The sequence below is a fragment of the Rhinatrema bivittatum genome, chromosome 4, assembly GCF_901001135.1.
Source record: "Rhinatrema bivittatum chromosome 4, aRhiBiv1.1, whole genome shotgun sequence".
Taxonomy (NCBI): Eukaryota; Metazoa; Chordata; class Amphibia; order Gymnophiona; family Rhinatrematidae; genus Rhinatrema; species Rhinatrema bivittatum.
Genome location: NC_042618.1, coordinates 184,187,404 through 184,205,087, shown reverse-complemented (window position 1 = coordinate 184,205,087; position 17,684 = coordinate 184,187,404). Strand labels below are relative to the sequence as shown.

The 17,684-nt window shown below is 45.0% G+C and overlaps 1 protein-coding gene across 2 annotated transcripts in view; it reads right to left on the bottom strand.

Annotated features, from left to right (window-relative positions):
• Nucleotides 1-4,177: 4,177 nt before the first annotated feature.
• Nucleotides 4,178-17,684, bottom strand: part of CACNG5 (calcium voltage-gated channel auxiliary subunit gamma 5) — a 61,303-nt gene continuing 47,796 nt past the window's right edge. For both annotated transcript variants that reach the window (XM_029599340.1, XM_029599341.1), the window contains 3 exons: nucleotides 9,818-9,958; nucleotides 9,370-9,515; nucleotides 4,178-7,089 (listed from right to left, as the gene is read on the bottom strand). In XM_029599340.1, coding sequence (XP_029455200.1) covers nucleotides 6,832-7,089; nucleotides 9,370-9,515; nucleotides 9,818-9,958 — 545 coding nt within the window. In that variant the 3' untranslated portion in view covers nucleotides 4,178-6,831. The remainder of the gene's footprint in view (nucleotides 7,090-9,369; nucleotides 9,516-9,817; nucleotides 9,959-17,684) is intronic.

Sequence of the window (17,684 nt, the reverse complement as noted above, 5' to 3'; positions counted from 1 at the left end):
AAGCTTTCCAGGAGGTCATTCTTTCAAAGCTACGACTATATTTAACCTTGTTGAGCTGCTGAAATGTCACAAGGTTCAATAAAGGAGCAGACTGGGAGGAACTTTTCTATCCCTAACCCTACTCTTCCTACTTCTTCCCCTCTCCACCCCAAGCTCTATATCTTTCCTATCCTTTTTTTTTGTTTTGTTTTATTTCAGAACTTACTTCAGGCCCGGAAATGAGTCATCGGGACAGCGCAAAATGGCGCTGTCCCGGCCCATGCTCTGCTCCTCTGGCCCACCCCTTCAGAGAGGCCTGGCACTTGGGCTTTACGTGCGTGGCTGGGCCCGTTTTAAAATGTGCAAGGCCCGGCCACGCGTGTAAATCCTGATTTTTACGCACACGGGCCTTTGAAAATTTGGCTTACAGTGTACATGTGGAATATTGTGTTGCTTTTAGGAAAGTCTATTTTTTTTCTCTTTAAGGATTTAAGAATTTTCTGCAATAATTACAGTGATTACAAGTGATGTGTAGCCAGCCTTAGTGAAGGAGTTGCTATGATATACTCTCTATAAATGAAAAAAAAAATACAGAGGGATAGAAGAACAGTGGATTTATTTACTGGCTTATTATTTGTACAGCAGGAGCGTATATCCAAGCCTCTCTAACCTTGGTAGGTCTAAGATCAACTCATTTTATCTTAAAGATCTGTTGTTTATCCTGTAGACATGCAGATTCCATTTTTTATCACATTAAAACACTTGTTGGATGGAGAGAAAAACCATCTGACAATTGACCACCTGACTCAATCTCTGAATGCATTAAATTGATTGCATTAAGTAACGAGGAGGTTTAACTTGAGAAATGTAGGGCCTTATGACCCTATCAGGGACATCACAACAAAGGATAATCATAGTTCTTCCAGGAAACATAGCACAAACTCATGCATGGAAACTAAACAAATGCTTGTTCCTTTGTGCATGCACATCGCCTAAAGATCTGCCACACAGAAACAAAGTAGTGTGCACACACATACAGATATGCAAGCGCTCTCGAGAGGTCACAAGAAAGAAACTCACGTGTTGAAAAGGACCCACCGCTGACAGGCATGGGTGGCACAGTATCACTCTGCTCACGCCTGCAGGCAGAGATATATATACCCCTATATATCATCCCCTAGATCATCCCTGTATCAGAAGGGATAAGAGCCTCCGCCAATGACCCCGTACCAACAAGAGGGTGTTCGCTTCACATGTCTACATCCAAAAAATTACATTTTGCATATCTTTGCATTTATGACATGGTTATACAGTAACTGATTCACTACACGTTCACTACTCCTCTTTCACTGACTGGGCAGATGAACTCTCCACAAATTACTATATTATAATGATAGAAAGATGCTACTTACTGGTTGGAGAAGCAAACAGAGGACTTATTCTAAGTTGTGGTACTGTGCAAGATGAGTTGGAGGAAATGGGGAAGGACTTGTGTCATGGTTACTCAGGTAATGGGGAAAAGCCATGGGATGGTTGTGTTTTTATAACCCTGTAGCTGACCACAAGGACAGCAGAAATGAGCCAATGACTGTGGCCGTGCAAAATTCACACTAGTTCACAAACTTATCAGTCATCAGGTCATTTAGATTGGAAGAAAGGATTGTCGGTATAAGAAGTTAAGGTGTGGGATATCATGTCCCCACTAAGTTGGCTTATTTAAATTTTCATGTACATGTGTGGTCCTGCATGACCATATGCTTCCTGTGGCTAGGTTGCTCAGTATTGTGCTTTGTAATGCTGTTGATGCATGCTAGCCTAGGAGGGATGTAGTGGAGAATAAAGCTTCTTCACTGTTGTGGAATGCAGAAACATGTTGTTTATAAAGGGAAATGTTCCATCAGGTGCAGTGCTGCTAAAGTCCATGGAAGAGTAAGGAAAATTGGGCAAAAGGATTTGAAAGAAAATTTTCTTTTTTTTTTTCATTCCACCTACACATGAATATTCCCTAACTCCTATCTATAATCATGCATAGTACAACAAAGCTGATAATATAGTAATACTTTTAAATACTAAATATTTCTATTTGGCTGCTTGATGTATGCAACACTGAAGTAGTCTCTGCTCAGTAAAGCTTACAGTCTAATCAAGATAAGCATATGGGACAAATGAGAATGGGAATTTCATTTATTAGGACAATGGTTAAAAATTAATGAGACTGTAAGTAGGACAATCCGGGGTTAAGATTTAAAAGCAGCCTCAAAAAGGGGATTTTTACGACTGGATTTAAATAAGGCAAGAGAGGGAGCAGGATGCACCAGCAGAGCAAAGGCTAGCATTCAATGCAGAGAAGAGGGGTTTATTTGTTTTGCCTCAGATGTGCAGCACTTTTAAGCCACATTTGATAAAGGATGCAATTGTTTTTATTTATCACATATGCTTACAAACTCTGAGCCGTAAATCTTTCAGAGTTGAAAATTTGGGTGAACAAAGTTTTAGCTATTGAGGGCTCATATTTCTTGATTTAAGTGTGCAATTTCTAAATTCAGACAGTTGCCTATATTAATAAAACTCTGAAATTAGCTAAAATTTAAGCTTCCAAATTGCTAAGGTAACTGCAAGGCTGTGATGAGATGTATGTTCCTTTTAGAGCAAAGATGGCTGCAGTTCAGGACTACATATCCCAGCAGGAGCAAGGTGCCTGTGTGCTTGACAGACAAAGAGAGTGGGAGGGCTCTGTGGGTGGAGTCCCAAATGAGGGAGGGAATGGATTCCCAGCACACAGAATAAATGAGACACAAGTGTTCTGACTTTTGGAAGGGGGTGGGGCAGAGAAAGAGAGGCTGCAGAGCCAAAACGGCTGCAACTCATGAGCTCCCTAACTTCATAAGGAATGCATAATTTCTAAGAGGGGCCACAAAATCAGAAGGATTACAAACTGTGAGTTCTCTGACTTCAGGTGGGTTGCTGGATTTAAAGTATACTAGAAATGGTGAGCCCTCTTGCTGGGATATAAAGTCACAAACGATGAATCTTCTGGCAGGATGCTGAATAGTGTCTTTCTGGCTGGGTCCATCTTTGTGGCGAGACTGTCTGGTGAATAGGGAGTCAGAAGTCCAGGCTGTGTTACAGTTTCACTAGGGATTACCATGGAACTTTCTACAAAGACTCAGCCAATTTCTTATGAAAACAGAGCCCAAACTTTATCAGTTAAATCACCTTACTGAATACTTTGTGTAAAGAAGGTATTGATGTGTACAAGCTCCTTATTCTGTGAACTCTCTCCCCTTTCTCAGCACTGCACTGAACTCATAGGTGTCGGAATGGGGGGGGGGGGGGGAGGGCACAGGGGTCATGGCCCCTCCAAAATTTGTTGCCCCTCTCCTGCCCGTTCCCCCCATCCCAGCCGTCAGGGCTACTACTAACCCTGTCCCTGCCACGATCCCCTCAATCACTCTCCATGCGCTGAAAGAGGAGGAGGATCACGGCCTTGGCAGTGCCTCAGGCTGCTTCCTCCTCCTTGACTGGCATCTCAATGTTGTCATCCGGCGCCGACAGCTGAGGAGAAGGAAGCGGCCTGAGGCACTGCCAAGGCCGAGATCCTCCCCTCAAAAATGCAGGCAAACCTGAAGAAAACCATGGTGGAGCAGCAATGAAGTGCCCGCAGGATTCCCACCCCCCACCCGGCGGGCTGAAGAGAACCAATAGCAATGCTGACGAGGTGCTGGCAGGCCAGAGGAGATGGAAAGACTGAGGTGGGAAGGGATGGGAGAGAAACTCCCCTGCCTCCTCTCCCAGTCACTAAAGACTAAAGAGGTTAGGGCTGTTCAGCTTGGAGAAGAGACGGCTGAGGGGGGATATGATAGAGGTGTTTAAAATCATGAGAGGTCTAGAACGGGTAGATGTGAATCGGTTATTTACACTTTCGGATAGTAGAAAGACTAGGGGGCATTCCATGAAGTTAGCATGTGGCACATTTAAGACTAATCGGAGAAAGTTCTTTTTTACTCAGCACACAATTAAACTCTGGAATTTGTTGCCAGAGGATGTGGTTAGTGCAGTTAGTGTAGCTGTGTTTAAAAAAGGATTGGGTAAGTTCTTGTAGAAGTCCATTATCTGCTATTACTTAAGTTGACTTAGATAATAACCACCGCTATTACTAGCAACGGTAACATGGAATAGACTTAGTTTTTGGGTACTTGCCAGGTTCTTATGGCCTGGATTGGCCACTGTTGGAAACAGGATGCTGGGCTTGATGGACCCTTGGTCTGACACAGTATGGCATGTTCTTATGCTCACCTTGTTTTCCTTCCCTCTACTTCCTCCTTCCTGAGAAGGCTAGGTTTATATGCAAGACTCACATCATTTTCTTCCACACTGGGCCCAAGACAAAATTCTCTTGAGAATAACCGCTGCTAATGCCAAGACAGAAACGCTGCAGATGAACCAGCGCAGGTACAAACTCGGCACCCTTTATTCTTGGTCTCATTTGCCAGTATTACACCAGAGCTCATTTTAATACATGAAAGCATTTTTTTTTAACAAAGCCAAGACAATGTCAAAAGTGAACTCTCCTCTTAAAATTTCCTCTGAAAACAAGGTGAAGGCGTCAAGCCTGGCCCTTCGCTCTCCACATCACTTCATTAGCCTATGCTAATAGAAAGCAGTGACAGGTAGATTTATGCCCAACCGTGATAAGAAGCTGCAAAAGAGGCTCTGAGAGAACGTTACATATGGTCCACCTGATTATCCTGCGGTATCCACCAAGATGGTGAGATGTCTGTAAATGGGGATACTCTTAAATGAAGAGGGACAAAAAGCTTAGCTGGAGGCACGCTGTAGATTTCTGTGGGCCACACGATGGCATTTCTCTGGGCACCTGGAGAGACTTGGAATGGCCTGGCCAGATCTACTAAAAAGGTAAGGAATTTTCAAAGACTCTAATTTAGCCGCTTAACTCCTTACTTAAGTGTCCAGATTACTTTGAAAGTTGGCTCCCTTTGCGTCTAAATTTCTCCCACATGCTGCAAAATTGGCTTACATTTTCGATGTTGGCTTAAGTCCAGCTCTGAGCACGGGGCTGATTTATGTTTAAAATCAAGGACATCCGTACCACCACCCCCTCTTCTACGGCGTGTGCATCAGGCTCAATGGGTTTTTCACAACTTTCAGAAAAATGTGCCATTATTTCCGACAAATCCCACGTTCACTGAGAAGTTAGGGCATTCTTAGAATATTTATGATCAATACATAAAAGAGCGTGAGATAATTGCTCAAGTACTTATACACTGTTATTACAGGGTATTCATGGACAAAATGTAATCTTTAGCTGAAATGTCACATCATGCTTCTAGAACACAAAAGTTTACTCTACTGTTTATACAGAACTGAAAAAAGCAATGCAATTAACAGTTTAACATTCACCAGCCTAAGATAAGTAGTGTCTGAAATAGTCAGAGACAACTTAGTTACATATAGCATTTAAAATGGCTACAATTTATTATAATAAACACAGCATTTAGAGATCATGGTGCTGAGGGCTCCCATCAAGGCTGTTCCTGTCTATAAGCATATAAAAATGTTTAAAGAGAAATGGCAGTGTTAGAGTGAGATCCAGCATCTAAACAGCAGTAGGTCATCTGGAACGGTCATTCAAGTGGAATAGCCCAGCTGTACGCTGTGTATACAAGTGGCCTAAAACGAAGCACACCTGCAAATCACCAAGTCTCTTGGCATGTATTTGAATGGAAGGAGAAAATATACCATACTACCTAGTAATAATAATAATAATAATAATTTAAAAAGCGCAAGTCATGGGGGCAGTTCTATTTTTTCAAGTGCGCTTACACTGTCTTGTAATTACTTAGCGATGGATAAGAACTCACCATCGCTGAGAGTTTGTGTTTTTCTTAAAAAGAAATAAAAACATTTAAACATAAAAAGTGCAAGTCATTGGGGGAGAAAAACCCTGCAATAAAACTACATTTGAAATCTTAACTAGGAAGAAAAAAACAATTGAGTACATATATATCATGGCAGCACTTGTTCTTTCTGGTAAAAAAAAACCCCAAAAAACCCCAGAAGTTGTTTTCTCTCTAGCCTTGTGTTTCAGTGCTGGCCTCCTGCCAGGGAGCACTCCTGTCTAGCTGGGTTTGGGGCGGGCAAAGCTGAGGTTCTGCAAACCAGAGATCTGTTGCATTTGCCAAACTCCCGATTTCGTGAAACCCTTACTTCGCACCTTCTTGCCGAACAGATTAATTCACTTATCTAAGTCATCTCACAGAGCCAGTCAAGTTCATCGACACTGCTAAGGTGGTTAGGTTACACCAAGGCTTTTCCATAGCATGAGATGATGCGCCTCTCAGGTGATAGAAACAGTGATACATCTCCAGTCAACCACGGCGTGATGGGACAGACTTTCAGCAACTTCGTGACACCACAAATGTTTCATAGTTTTAAAGATAAGTCACATGTATAACCTTATACACTATTTACATATCAATTGATATTCTCAGTGCTTCTAAAAGATATTAGCTCAAAATGACAATGCATTTATTTTTTTACTTTTAATTATTGCACAGACTGGCAGTCTGGCACCGCACTGAGAAAGCAACAGTGCAATCACACAGCCCTCAGCCACATGTGGCATCCGCCTTTGCCTAGTATAATTTTCATACAGCAAGCTTGTTTAGCTTTGCTTTAGAGTCCTAAGTACAATACACACTAGTTTAAAAAATATTAACCTTTCAAAGAAATGGCTGAATATTAGTGTGTCCCGAAACAGTGACTCGAGCAGCCTCGCAGCCCAGGAAAAGTTGTCCTACTCCCTTACTTGTCCAGGCGGGCATTGACGGTTCAGCAAGGGGACGATGACATCTGGTCGTAGTCTGGACATTTGAGCAGGGCAGGGTAATTCGTATTCATCTGCAGAGAAGCTTCGCTGGAGATATCCGATGGGCTGCGGCCTCGAACCCAAGCGTCTGGGTGCAGGAACTGACCTGAGTAATCGGAACAATTGCTAAGCCTGGGGCGATAGAAGCCCGGGTGGGGCCGGTAGATTTCCTCCGCTGTGTATCTTTTCATGAACAGGTAGACGGACATCACACCAGCACTCTACAAGAGATCATGCAACAGGGATACTAGAGGGGTCAGCATGGGGAGAGCCAGAATCTCGGATGTTTTTTTTTTTTTTTTTTTAAACGCTATTAAACTATCTGCCATCAACACATGTAATAATTTTAAGCTACCTGGGAGATGGGAGACAAAACGTAGGAGAGAAAGGGACTGCTGGGGCCCGATCATTCCAGCCAGGTAAGGAGGTAATTTGTACAACTCTGCGGATTGTTGCAAAGCCTGCAGGTACTTTATTCAAAAAAACGTCTAGTCCGCTAATCCTAAAACCTTTCCTTTAGCAGACAAGAATCAGATAGACATAAGATCCAGCAAAACATATACAAGAAATGCAAAGAGAAAAACCAACAGACTGAACACAAATAGCTTGGATAATTCTGGCTTTAGCAGAAAAAAACAACAACTTTTCCCCCCCAGAGTCTGCAACAATTCCCAAGGGGAACGTGCACATGTAACGTTCCCTTTGAAAACTGCCTCATGGAATATGTATCTGCAGGGATCTGCTCCTGCTTTTTCTGTGAATATGTTTTTTTTTTCCTGAAAAGCAATGCGCATAGTTCTGAAAATGCAAGTCTGCATGCACTGTTTCCTCCCCCCGCCAAACGCCACCTCTTGACCCTCATCTCATTTTCCCATGGGCAAAAGTCATGCACGGTATACATCCCATGCATGCTGAGATGGGGTGGATACTGTAGTTTTCAGAGAGTTCTTTTATTCAGATAAATAGTCAATGTGATTGAAAGCTGCCTTTAGGGTAATCATTTTCTCCTACCCGCAGACTATAGCTCAGATTTTGAAAGCAGGACTTCTGCGCATACTTCTGCTTTGCAGTATTCGCAGATGTCCCCAGCACGTGCACCGACATCTGCGCACAAAAGTCACGCCTGCTCCCAAGCACGGAGATTTATGCACATTTTCAGAAATTGAATGTTTGCATAGAAATGCTTTCCTTCTCTCCCTAATGCCTCTTCCCACTGCAGGAGGGATGTATGTGCAAAATTAGGTTTCATGCATACTTTTCCTTGCAGAAACCAAGGACTGATTTTAAAGAGTGATTTACATGCATAAAAGAGGGTGTAATGCACATAAAGCACTTTGAAAACCAACCCCCTAAATGCAATTAACTAAACATAGCAAGTTATTTGGAACAGTTTGATTTGGGGAAGTAAATGAAATGCATGCTGCTTTAAAGTTGTCTGAGAAGTACTCCTGTACTTTGAATGTGTTTAACTGGAATGACCACACTGCTAGAGGATTCTAATGCCTTTCTACAACCTGACCTTTGAAGTCATTCTCCTTCCCCATTCCTTCTTAGAACTGGACTGAGACTCATGTGACATGTTTACCAGCTGGCAGATGCCAAGCCTGTTCTAAAACTGCAAGTCCCTAGGCCATTCATGTACAATGCACTTGGATCCTGGCCCTAGGTCACATGCCTGGACACTGCTTTGCACTTCAGAATTCACCATACAACCCTGTTGTAATTGTGAATCCAGGGTCAATTTTCAGAAGGAGAGAGAGAGAGAGAGGCCATAATGCTCTCACACTAGATAGGTATTTATATCTCTATGGGCGGCCCACCTAGTAACTCGTGGTGAAGTTTAGGTATTTGTCTAGGTGTTAGGGGCCACTTTGACATTCAAAGTGAGACACACGAACAGAACAGTGCTCTCTTGTGAAGATTTGATGACCTTCGGAGTGAGGAAACTCACTCAAAGATGAGATTTGTGCAATGTTCTCTCAACCTAGCTTGATGTTACCCAGGTAGAGAGTCCATCAAGCTAGGTTGAGAGAACATTGCACAAACCTCATCTTTGTGGGAGTTTCCTCACTCAGGTGGTCATCAAATCTTCACAAGAGAGCACTGTTCTGTTCGTATGTCTCACTTTGAATGTCAAAGTGGCCCCTAACCCCTATACTAATACCTAAACCTCACCTCGAGTTACTAGGTGGGCCTCCCATAGAGATATAAATACCTATCTAGTGTGAGGGCATTACTACTAGTCTCTCTCTCTCAACATGGTCCCCCCAATTCTGGCACTTATCTCAAAGTGCGAAGATAGGTATGTTTAATTTTGCCTCTTTGAAAAGTGACTGGGAGCTGGGCACCTTAGTTTAGGTGCTCATTTTTTTCACTGTATCCAAAGGTTTTTTGTGTCTGTAATGAAAAGTCCTCCAAAGGTAATCCTATAACTGAAAAAGAAAAAAAACAAACAAAAACTGATGGCAGTGAGATCCCTTAGCGGGAGTTCAGTATTGTACCTCTGTCAAGAGGAAAGATATCGCAGCGAATGCAAAGGACCATCCATATTTATAACTGAAGTGAGCCTCCGAGTCCTTGGTCCTGTTCAACAGCTCATCGTTAATGCTCGAGATGTACAGCACCAGCCCCACTACCAGAGATAAACCTAGAAAATAAACATTAAACAAATAAACTGATTACAGTGCTGTACGTACATGAACAAACTGGGGAGGTCTCTGTTTTACAGTGTAAATACAGCATGAGAGGACAGAAGTAAGTGCCAGTCAACATTGTTTTCTGTAAGAGAAATGAAACCATCAGGATTTCATTCCTTCTAGAAAGAGTTATCAGAACTCTTGCTGCATCTTCAGAGAAAGGTGACATTTGTTGCTAGATCAGAACGGTGTGCCATCACAAAGCAGCCGGACAAACGTGCTAAGTCAGTTAGACCAGAAAACAGAGGCCTACCCGAGAGTATAAAGAAGATCCCAGACACGAATGCTAAGATGGTTCTGTGGGGACGGATGTGTCCAACGTTGCTCATAATAAATCCAATAAACATGAAGAAGAGGCTGACCAATGGGAAAGGGGTGGCAGAGCGAATCATCTCTGGGAAAGGAGAAGAGAAAGAAAGCGTTACTAATCCCTTGCAGTAGTGGGGAATTGGCCAAGCCATTTTAGCTGCAGAAAAATAAATAGCAGAAGTTGCTTACCTGTAACAGGTGTTCTCACAGGACAAGCAGGATGTTAGTCCTCACATATGGGTGACAAAGGATGGAGCCCAATCACGGAAAAAGTTTGCCAAAGTTTCCAGAACTGTGACTGGCCCCCACTGGGCATGCCCAGCACGGCACTAAACCTGCAGCCAGCAGGGGTCCCCCTTCAGTCTTTTTAAAGCTACAGGAAGTGCCAAAAAATAAAATAAGAAAACGTAACGAACCCAACACTGCGGGGTGGCGGGCGGGTTTCGTGAGGACTAACATCCTGCTGTCCTGTGAGAACACCTGTTACAGGTAAGCAACTTCTGCTTTCTCACAGGACAAGCAGGATGGTAGTCCTCACATATGGGTGACTACTGAGCTGAGGATGTCAGAGAAATGCACCAAACGTACCCAAGATGTGCAATAGGCACAAGGACTGGGGTGGAATTTGGTAGAAGGCATCCTGAACCCTAACAGGCAGGCGGAAGGGTGTTGGTACGTCAAGTTGCAAAAAGGTTGCGCAAGACAGACTGGCCGAAGATGGAATCTTGTCTTCCAGCCTTGTCTAAGCAATAATGGGCTGTAAAGGTACGGAGAGAACTCCAGGTAGCAACCCTGCAAATGTCAGGAAGCGGAACCGAGCGTAGGTGCGCTACTGAAGTCGCCATGGCCCTGACAGAGTGTGCTTTAACATGGTCTTGAAGTGGAATGCCTGCTTGCTGATAGCAAAAGGATATGCAGTCCGCTAACCAGGAGGAGAGAGTCTGCTTACCCACAAGCTGTCCCAATTTGGTGGAATGGAAAGAAACATATTTGAGTACTTTTCCTGTGGGCAGCTGTATGGTCTAGAAAGAATGCTAGAGCCCGTTTACAGTCATGGGTATGCAGAGCCTGTTCTCCTGGATTGGAATGGGGCCTGGGAAAGAAGGTTGGTAGTATAATGGATTGATTAATGTGAAACTCCGATACTACCTTAGGCAAAAAATTAGGGTGAGTACAGAGTACTACCCGGTCGTGCAGATGTTTCGTGTAAGGCGCATAGGTAACTAAGGCCTACAACTCACTAACTCTGCGAGCGGATGTGATTGTCAAAAGAAAAATCACTTTCAATGTGAGATATCAAAGATCACAGGATTGGAGAGGCTCGAATGGTGGTTTCATGAGCCGACCCAAAACCAGGTTGAGGTCCCATGAAGAGGCCGGAGGGCGCAGTGGAGGTTTGAGGTGGAGCAAGCGCTTAAAAAAGCGTGTCACAAGGGGTTGTACAGAAATGGGTACATCCCCAACACTTTTATGGAAGGCGGCTACTGCACTGACATGCATCCTGATGGAAGAAGTTTTTAGACCTGACTCTGTTAAGTACCAGAGATAGTCTAGAAACTTCGTGGTGGAACAGGTAAAAGGATCAAGTGACAGTGAGGAACACCATGACGTAAAACCTGTTCCATTTGTAAAAATAAGATTTTCTCGTGGAAGGCTTCCGTGAAGCAATCAGGACACTGGAAACTGGCTCCAAAAGGTTGAGTGGCTGAAGAATTAGCCTTTCTACATCCAGGCAGTCAGGGGCAAGGCCTGAAGATTGGGGTGTCGAAGGCACCCGTTGATCTGGGTAATCAGAAGCGGGTCCTTCCCCAGGGGAATGTGCCTGCGAATGGAGAGGTTCTGAAGAATCTGAAACCACACTTGTCGTGCCAGTGAGGAGCAATGAGGATCATGGTTCCTTGTCCTGACGTAACTTCACGAGAGTCTTCGAGAGAAGTGGAAGTGGAGGAAATGCATATAGGAGACCGGTGGCCCATGAGAGTGAGAAATCGTCTCTTGGTTGTGAGTGTTGGCTGCGAGTGAGAGAGCAAAAGTTCTCTACTTTGCAGTTGTGAGGTGACGCAAAGAGGTCTAAGTGACGATAACCCCACCGTTGGAATATTGAGTTCGCTACTGTGGGGTTGAGAGACCACTCATGCGGCTGAAAGGTGCGACTCAGCTTGTCTGCCAACACATTGTCCACTCCCGGCAAGTAGGTGGCCCTGAGGTACATCGAGTGGGAAAGGGCCTCCGCCCATATCTGTGCCGCTTTCTGACACAGTAGATAAGAGCCCGTTCCTCCCTGCTTGTTGATGTACCACATGGCCACCTGGTTGCCTGTCTGTATCAGGATGGATACAGACAGGCAACCAGGGATCGCCTGGTTGGACAGGCAATCCCGAAACAACGTGAGAGCATATCTGATTGCTTGTAGCTCCTCCAGGAAATTTATTTGGTGTTTGGCTTCCTCTGGAGACCAAGCTCCTTGGGTTTGCAAATTGGCAACATGCGCTCCCCAACCGAGGCTGGAAGCATCGGAGGTAAATGTTATTTGGGGCCTGGGAGGGCAGGCCTTGGAGAAGATTGATATGATTTTTCCACCAAGACTGACGAAGTGGGTCGGTAATGTGGACAATGGTTGATAGTGGTTGAACGGACTAGGTCCATTGTGACCTTAGAGTCCACTGCATGACTCTCATGGCCAAGCAGGCCATTGGGGTAACCTGTGCCGAGGATGCCATGTGTCCTAGCAGAATGAGGAAATGGCGTGCAGTTGAGCAATGTTGAGACTGTAGCTGGTGGCGAGAGAAATGAGAGTGAGAGCTCGTTGTCGAGGCAGAAATGCCTTTGCATGCAAGATGTCCAAGTCTGCCCCTACAAATGATAAAGTTTGAGATGGGACTAAGCTGGATTTCGCGTAGTTGACGAGAAATCTTAGCGAAATCAGAGTGTGTAAAGTAAGACGTAGGGACGACAGGGCAGCTTGCTGAGTGGGAGCCCTGATCAACCAATCGTTGAGTTAAGGGTAGAAGTGGACACCTTGAGTCCTGAGGAATGCTGCTACTACTAGGCACTGGGTGAAGACTCGTGAAGCAGATGCCAGGCTGAATGGAAGCACTCGGTATTGATAGTGCTGTGGGCCTACTAGAAATCGCAGAAATTTGCGATGAGACTGAGTTATTGCGATATATGTGTAAGTGTCCTGGAGGCCTAGAGAGCAGAGCCAGTCTTCTCTTTGCAGAAGAGGAAGGAGGGAACCCAAGGTTACCATCTTGAACTTTTCTCGTTGGAGGTACTTGTTGAGGGCATGCAGGTCCAGAATTGGACGAACGCCGCCCGACATTTTGGGGATTAGAAAGTACCGGGAATAGAACCCAAGGCCCTGTTGGGAGTAGGGCACTGGTTTGATTGCTCTGGATTGAAGGAGGAGGGAGACTTCCTGATCCAGGAGTAATGAATGGTCTGATGTTCCCCACGTCTTCCGAGGTGGGGAATCCGGTGGAATGGAGAGAAAGTTCAGGTGATACCCTTGAGAGATTATGGCTAGGACCCACTGGTCTGAGGTGATTGTGAGCCATATGTTGTTGAAATGACACAATCGACCTCCCACTGGTACATGCGGCAGTGAAAGCTGGCTGCTGCTCTCTATGCAGGAGTCAAAAACCAGATGCAGGGCCCGGCTGAGGAGCTGCTTGTGGTTTTTGCTTACGACGTTGTCTGGACTAGGCTTTTTGAAAGGCCTCGTAGAGTGAGCTCTAGACGGTGGTGGAAAGGACTTCTTTGGACAATAGAATGACTTTTTGGAGTCCTTCCAAAATGGTTGTTTGGTCGAATATTCAGAAGGCATGAGAGAGAGTTGGCAAAGGGTCTCATGATGCTCCTTGAGTTGTGCCACCGTTTGCTGGATCTGTTCACCAAACAGATTGTCTCAGATGCAAAGCAGATTGGACAATCTGTCCTGGACTTCAGGGCGCAAGCCCGAAGACTTAAGCCAGACCCATCTTCTTGCAGAAAAAGCAGCTGCAGAAACCCTGGAAGCGGTGTCAAAGATGTCATAAGAGGACCTTATTTCATGTTTCCCCGCTTCAAAACCTTTGTGAACTAGGGCTTGCAGCTGTTCCTGGAATTGCTGAGGGAGAGACTCCACAAACTCCTGTATTTACTTGAATAGGACCCTGTTGTACTGGGTCATATAAAGCTGGTAAGATGCGAACCGAGAGATAAGCATTGATCCCTGGAAGACATGCCGACCAATGGCATCCAGGAATTTCTGCTCCTTGCCTGGAGGGAAGGAAGAATGGGGCTTTGAGCGTCGTGCCCTCTTTTGGGCAGATTCCAAGATTGGTGATCCAGTTGAGGTTTTTGGAACCCTGGAGCTGACTGGACCAAGTATGTGGTATCTGCTTTCCGGTTGACTGGTGCTACTAAACCAGGGTGTTCCCAATTCTTCTTGAGAAGATCCAAAAGTACTTGATGGACAGGGATGGAGGTGATTTCTTTGGGAGCATCCAGAAATTGTAACAGCTCTATCATTTGATGTCTATCGTCTTGCTCAGTCTGTAATTGGAAGGGAACAAACTCAGACATTTCCTTCACAATGATCATCAAGGTCTTAACGCCGTAAACATAATCCCTCAAAATCCTCCAAGAAACCTACGCTCTAATAACTCAGGTTACCTAAACATTCCCCCTATCAAAGATGCGCATCTGACAACCACAAGAGAAAGAGCCTTTTCAATTGCCTCACCTAAACTTTGGAACACCCTACCTAAATTCCTGAGAACCCAACACGACCTAAAAACATTCAAAAAAGACCTAAAAACACTAATGTTCCGCAAATTCTACATTGACCTTCAGATGCCTGATCATCCCAACTCTCAACTGAACTCTCAGTTGTAAACCTCTTAATACATTCTCTTCACCCTGAACCTGCATACCCTCCTCATCCAACCTAACAATGCTCTCTGGACTTGATATGCTTATTTCTGATATTGTTCAAATTGTTTTTACTGATGCACAACTGCTAAGAAAATGTATAACGTTCACATTGCTTTTCTGTTACACAACTGCTAAGAAAAATGTATACTTTTGTAAACCGTTGTGATGGCTCTGCCGAATGACGGTATATAAAACTCAACAAATAAATAAATAAATAAAATTGATGAAGGATAAGTCCTCTGGAGGAGAACGCTTCCTGATTTCAGTAGGAGAGGGTGGTGATGGTAAATCATCGGTGTCTGGAGACAAATCGTCAGTCCAGGTGTCATAGGGATCAGCACCTGTCCCTCTAGGAACCTGAGAGGGATGGGACGAAGGTATTCCAGAAGTCCCAGTCTAGGCTCTGAAGGCATCGAGGGAGCTACTGGAAGCACCGATGAAGGTATTGAGGGCACCGATAAAGGCATCGAGGGCATCGATGGACGGATCGGCGTCGCAGATGGTTGCACCGGCATCGATGGTTGCTGCATCGGCAGGACTCCCGAGGGAGGAAGACAGAATGGTGTTTCTCCTCCCGATGACAGAGCAAGTGGAGAACGCACCAGAGCCATCAGTGACCCGGGTCCATCGGTGGAAAAGCGGCTATAAGCGCTTCCATTCTCGAGAGCAGTGGTATGGGGGATCGGTGATCGGTTCCGCAAACGGTGCCGGGGTCAGCATCGGAGGAACCTGGAACCTTTGCATTGCCTTGTCGATGGCCTCCTGAACCATCCGGTCCAGCTCTTCATGGAAACCTGGAGCAACCAGCCCCGGCTCTGGAAGGGAAGAAGGAGGCAGAGGCATAGCCGGAGGGACCACTGTTAAAGGCGGAGTCGCGGCTCCCAATACACATCCGGGTGAGGGTTGCCTCGGTGACCCGGTCTCAGAAAGGGTTGATGCCTTTTATGGATGGGGTTTCTTCGATGGCGGCTTGGACGATGGCGAGGTCAATGATTTTCCTTCATCGATGGTCCGAGGCTTTCGGTGTCGATGCTTCTCTCTACGATACCCTCGGTCCTGAGGGGGAGTAGAGGTAGTTGATGGCTGGGAGGTCGTTGATGCTGGACGATCACCGGCCGGTGCCCGATGCTGGCGCGAAGTGGAAAGCGCCTGTTCCGACGACGTCGAAGCAATAGACGGAGTCGGAGTTTGAGAACGGAAGAGAAGTTCCATTTTCTCCATTCTGGCTTTGCGACCTTTTAGTGTCATTAAGGCACATTTGGTGCAAGTCAGGACATCATGCTCACACCCGAGGCACATTACACAGACTTTATGGGGGTCTGTTATGGACATGGTGCGAGCGCAGTCAGGGCACCGACGGAACCCCGACGCCATGGCCTTTGAAAAATTGAGCCGCGGTGTGGTCGACGGCCAGTAGGCCGTGAGGGCCAAACTCGACGGGAATCAACCGGAATCGGGTAAAGAACTTACTGGAGTAGCGTGGAAGCAAAAATTCGAGAGGGGGGACCCCTGTGGGGTATGACAGTTTATAGTAATTCCGTGAGGAAAATTCCTGTCAGGAATCTCTAAGAGCTCCTTAACCCGCATGGCTACTGCTGCGTGGAAAATAGAAGACCTGAAGGGGGGCCCCTGCTGGCTGCAGGTTTAGTGCCATGCTGGGCATGCCCAATAGGTGCCAGTCAAAGTTCTAGAAACTTTGACAAAAGTGTTCCGTGATTGGGCTCCATCCTGTGATGACACCCATATGTGAGGACTACCATCCTGCTTGTCCTGTGAGAAAAATATAAATAAATGAATAGGGAAACTTACATAAAAATAACCCGACAAAATTCAGTATGAAATCACAAGAGGAAATATAAACGTTCACTGCTAGCTAAAACGCACAGAGGTGGCAGCGCAAGATGATCCTCTCTCTGCCCTCGAATGCCCCGCAAAGGCCCACTGGATGCAGCTCAGGACCCAAATCCTAGGTCTTAGCATTTGCCACAGCGCATCGGAACAAGGTAAAAACAGGCCAAGAGAGTTCTGCTTAAGATGGATCCCTCACTGCTGCCTCGACGTTGCTTGCCCTGAAGAGTCCTGCTTTTTGTTGTGAGCATGCGTCGCTGGCACAGGAAGCTGCTGTACACTGTGTTACACACGTTCAGTGGGGCCAGAGCGCTCGTGTGATATTTTGGGTTCCTGTTGCTTTTAGCTTGCCCTTTGTGTTTGTGTGGTATATGGAAATATAACACCTACCTTCTGTAGATGCCTTATCTTTGATTGGTCTGAACCTTTATAGCATGAAAACATCTGATTTCACAGTTTCTTAGATGTGAATTACATTTCAAAATCCTATGACATGCCTGCAGGCTTTGCTCAGCTGACATAAGCAATACACACCTGAATCTGACTATACTTACTATATAAAGCTCTTTGCTGCTTTACTATTTATTAAAAAAAAAAAAAAGCTACCCAGAAAGTTATTCTTGTATAAGATTATGTACACCTCATTTATCTTTTCATTTCAAATGTCCATTTTTTTACTCACTTGCTAGCAGTCTACAATTTGGAAACAAGCATCCCGCAAAGTGGGAAAAATGAGATCAGACACCTCTCTGAGAGAGAGATTTTCTGTTAATCAGCTGATCCAAGGTGTAATTCTGACTCAGACAACATCTGTTAACATTTCAGTTTCCCAAGCTGTTGTGCAAGGCACACGCAGTAAGGACACGATATAAAATGGTTTATATTAGTACGTTAGAGATTCATGAATATCCATTTTGTACTGTAGCTTTTCTTTTTTCATGTTAATAAAAGAAAATCAAAAGTGTTTCAAGCAGAATTAACTTAAGAATCACCATACTGAGTCAGTCCAAGGGTCCATCAAGCCCAATATTCTGTTTCCAACATTG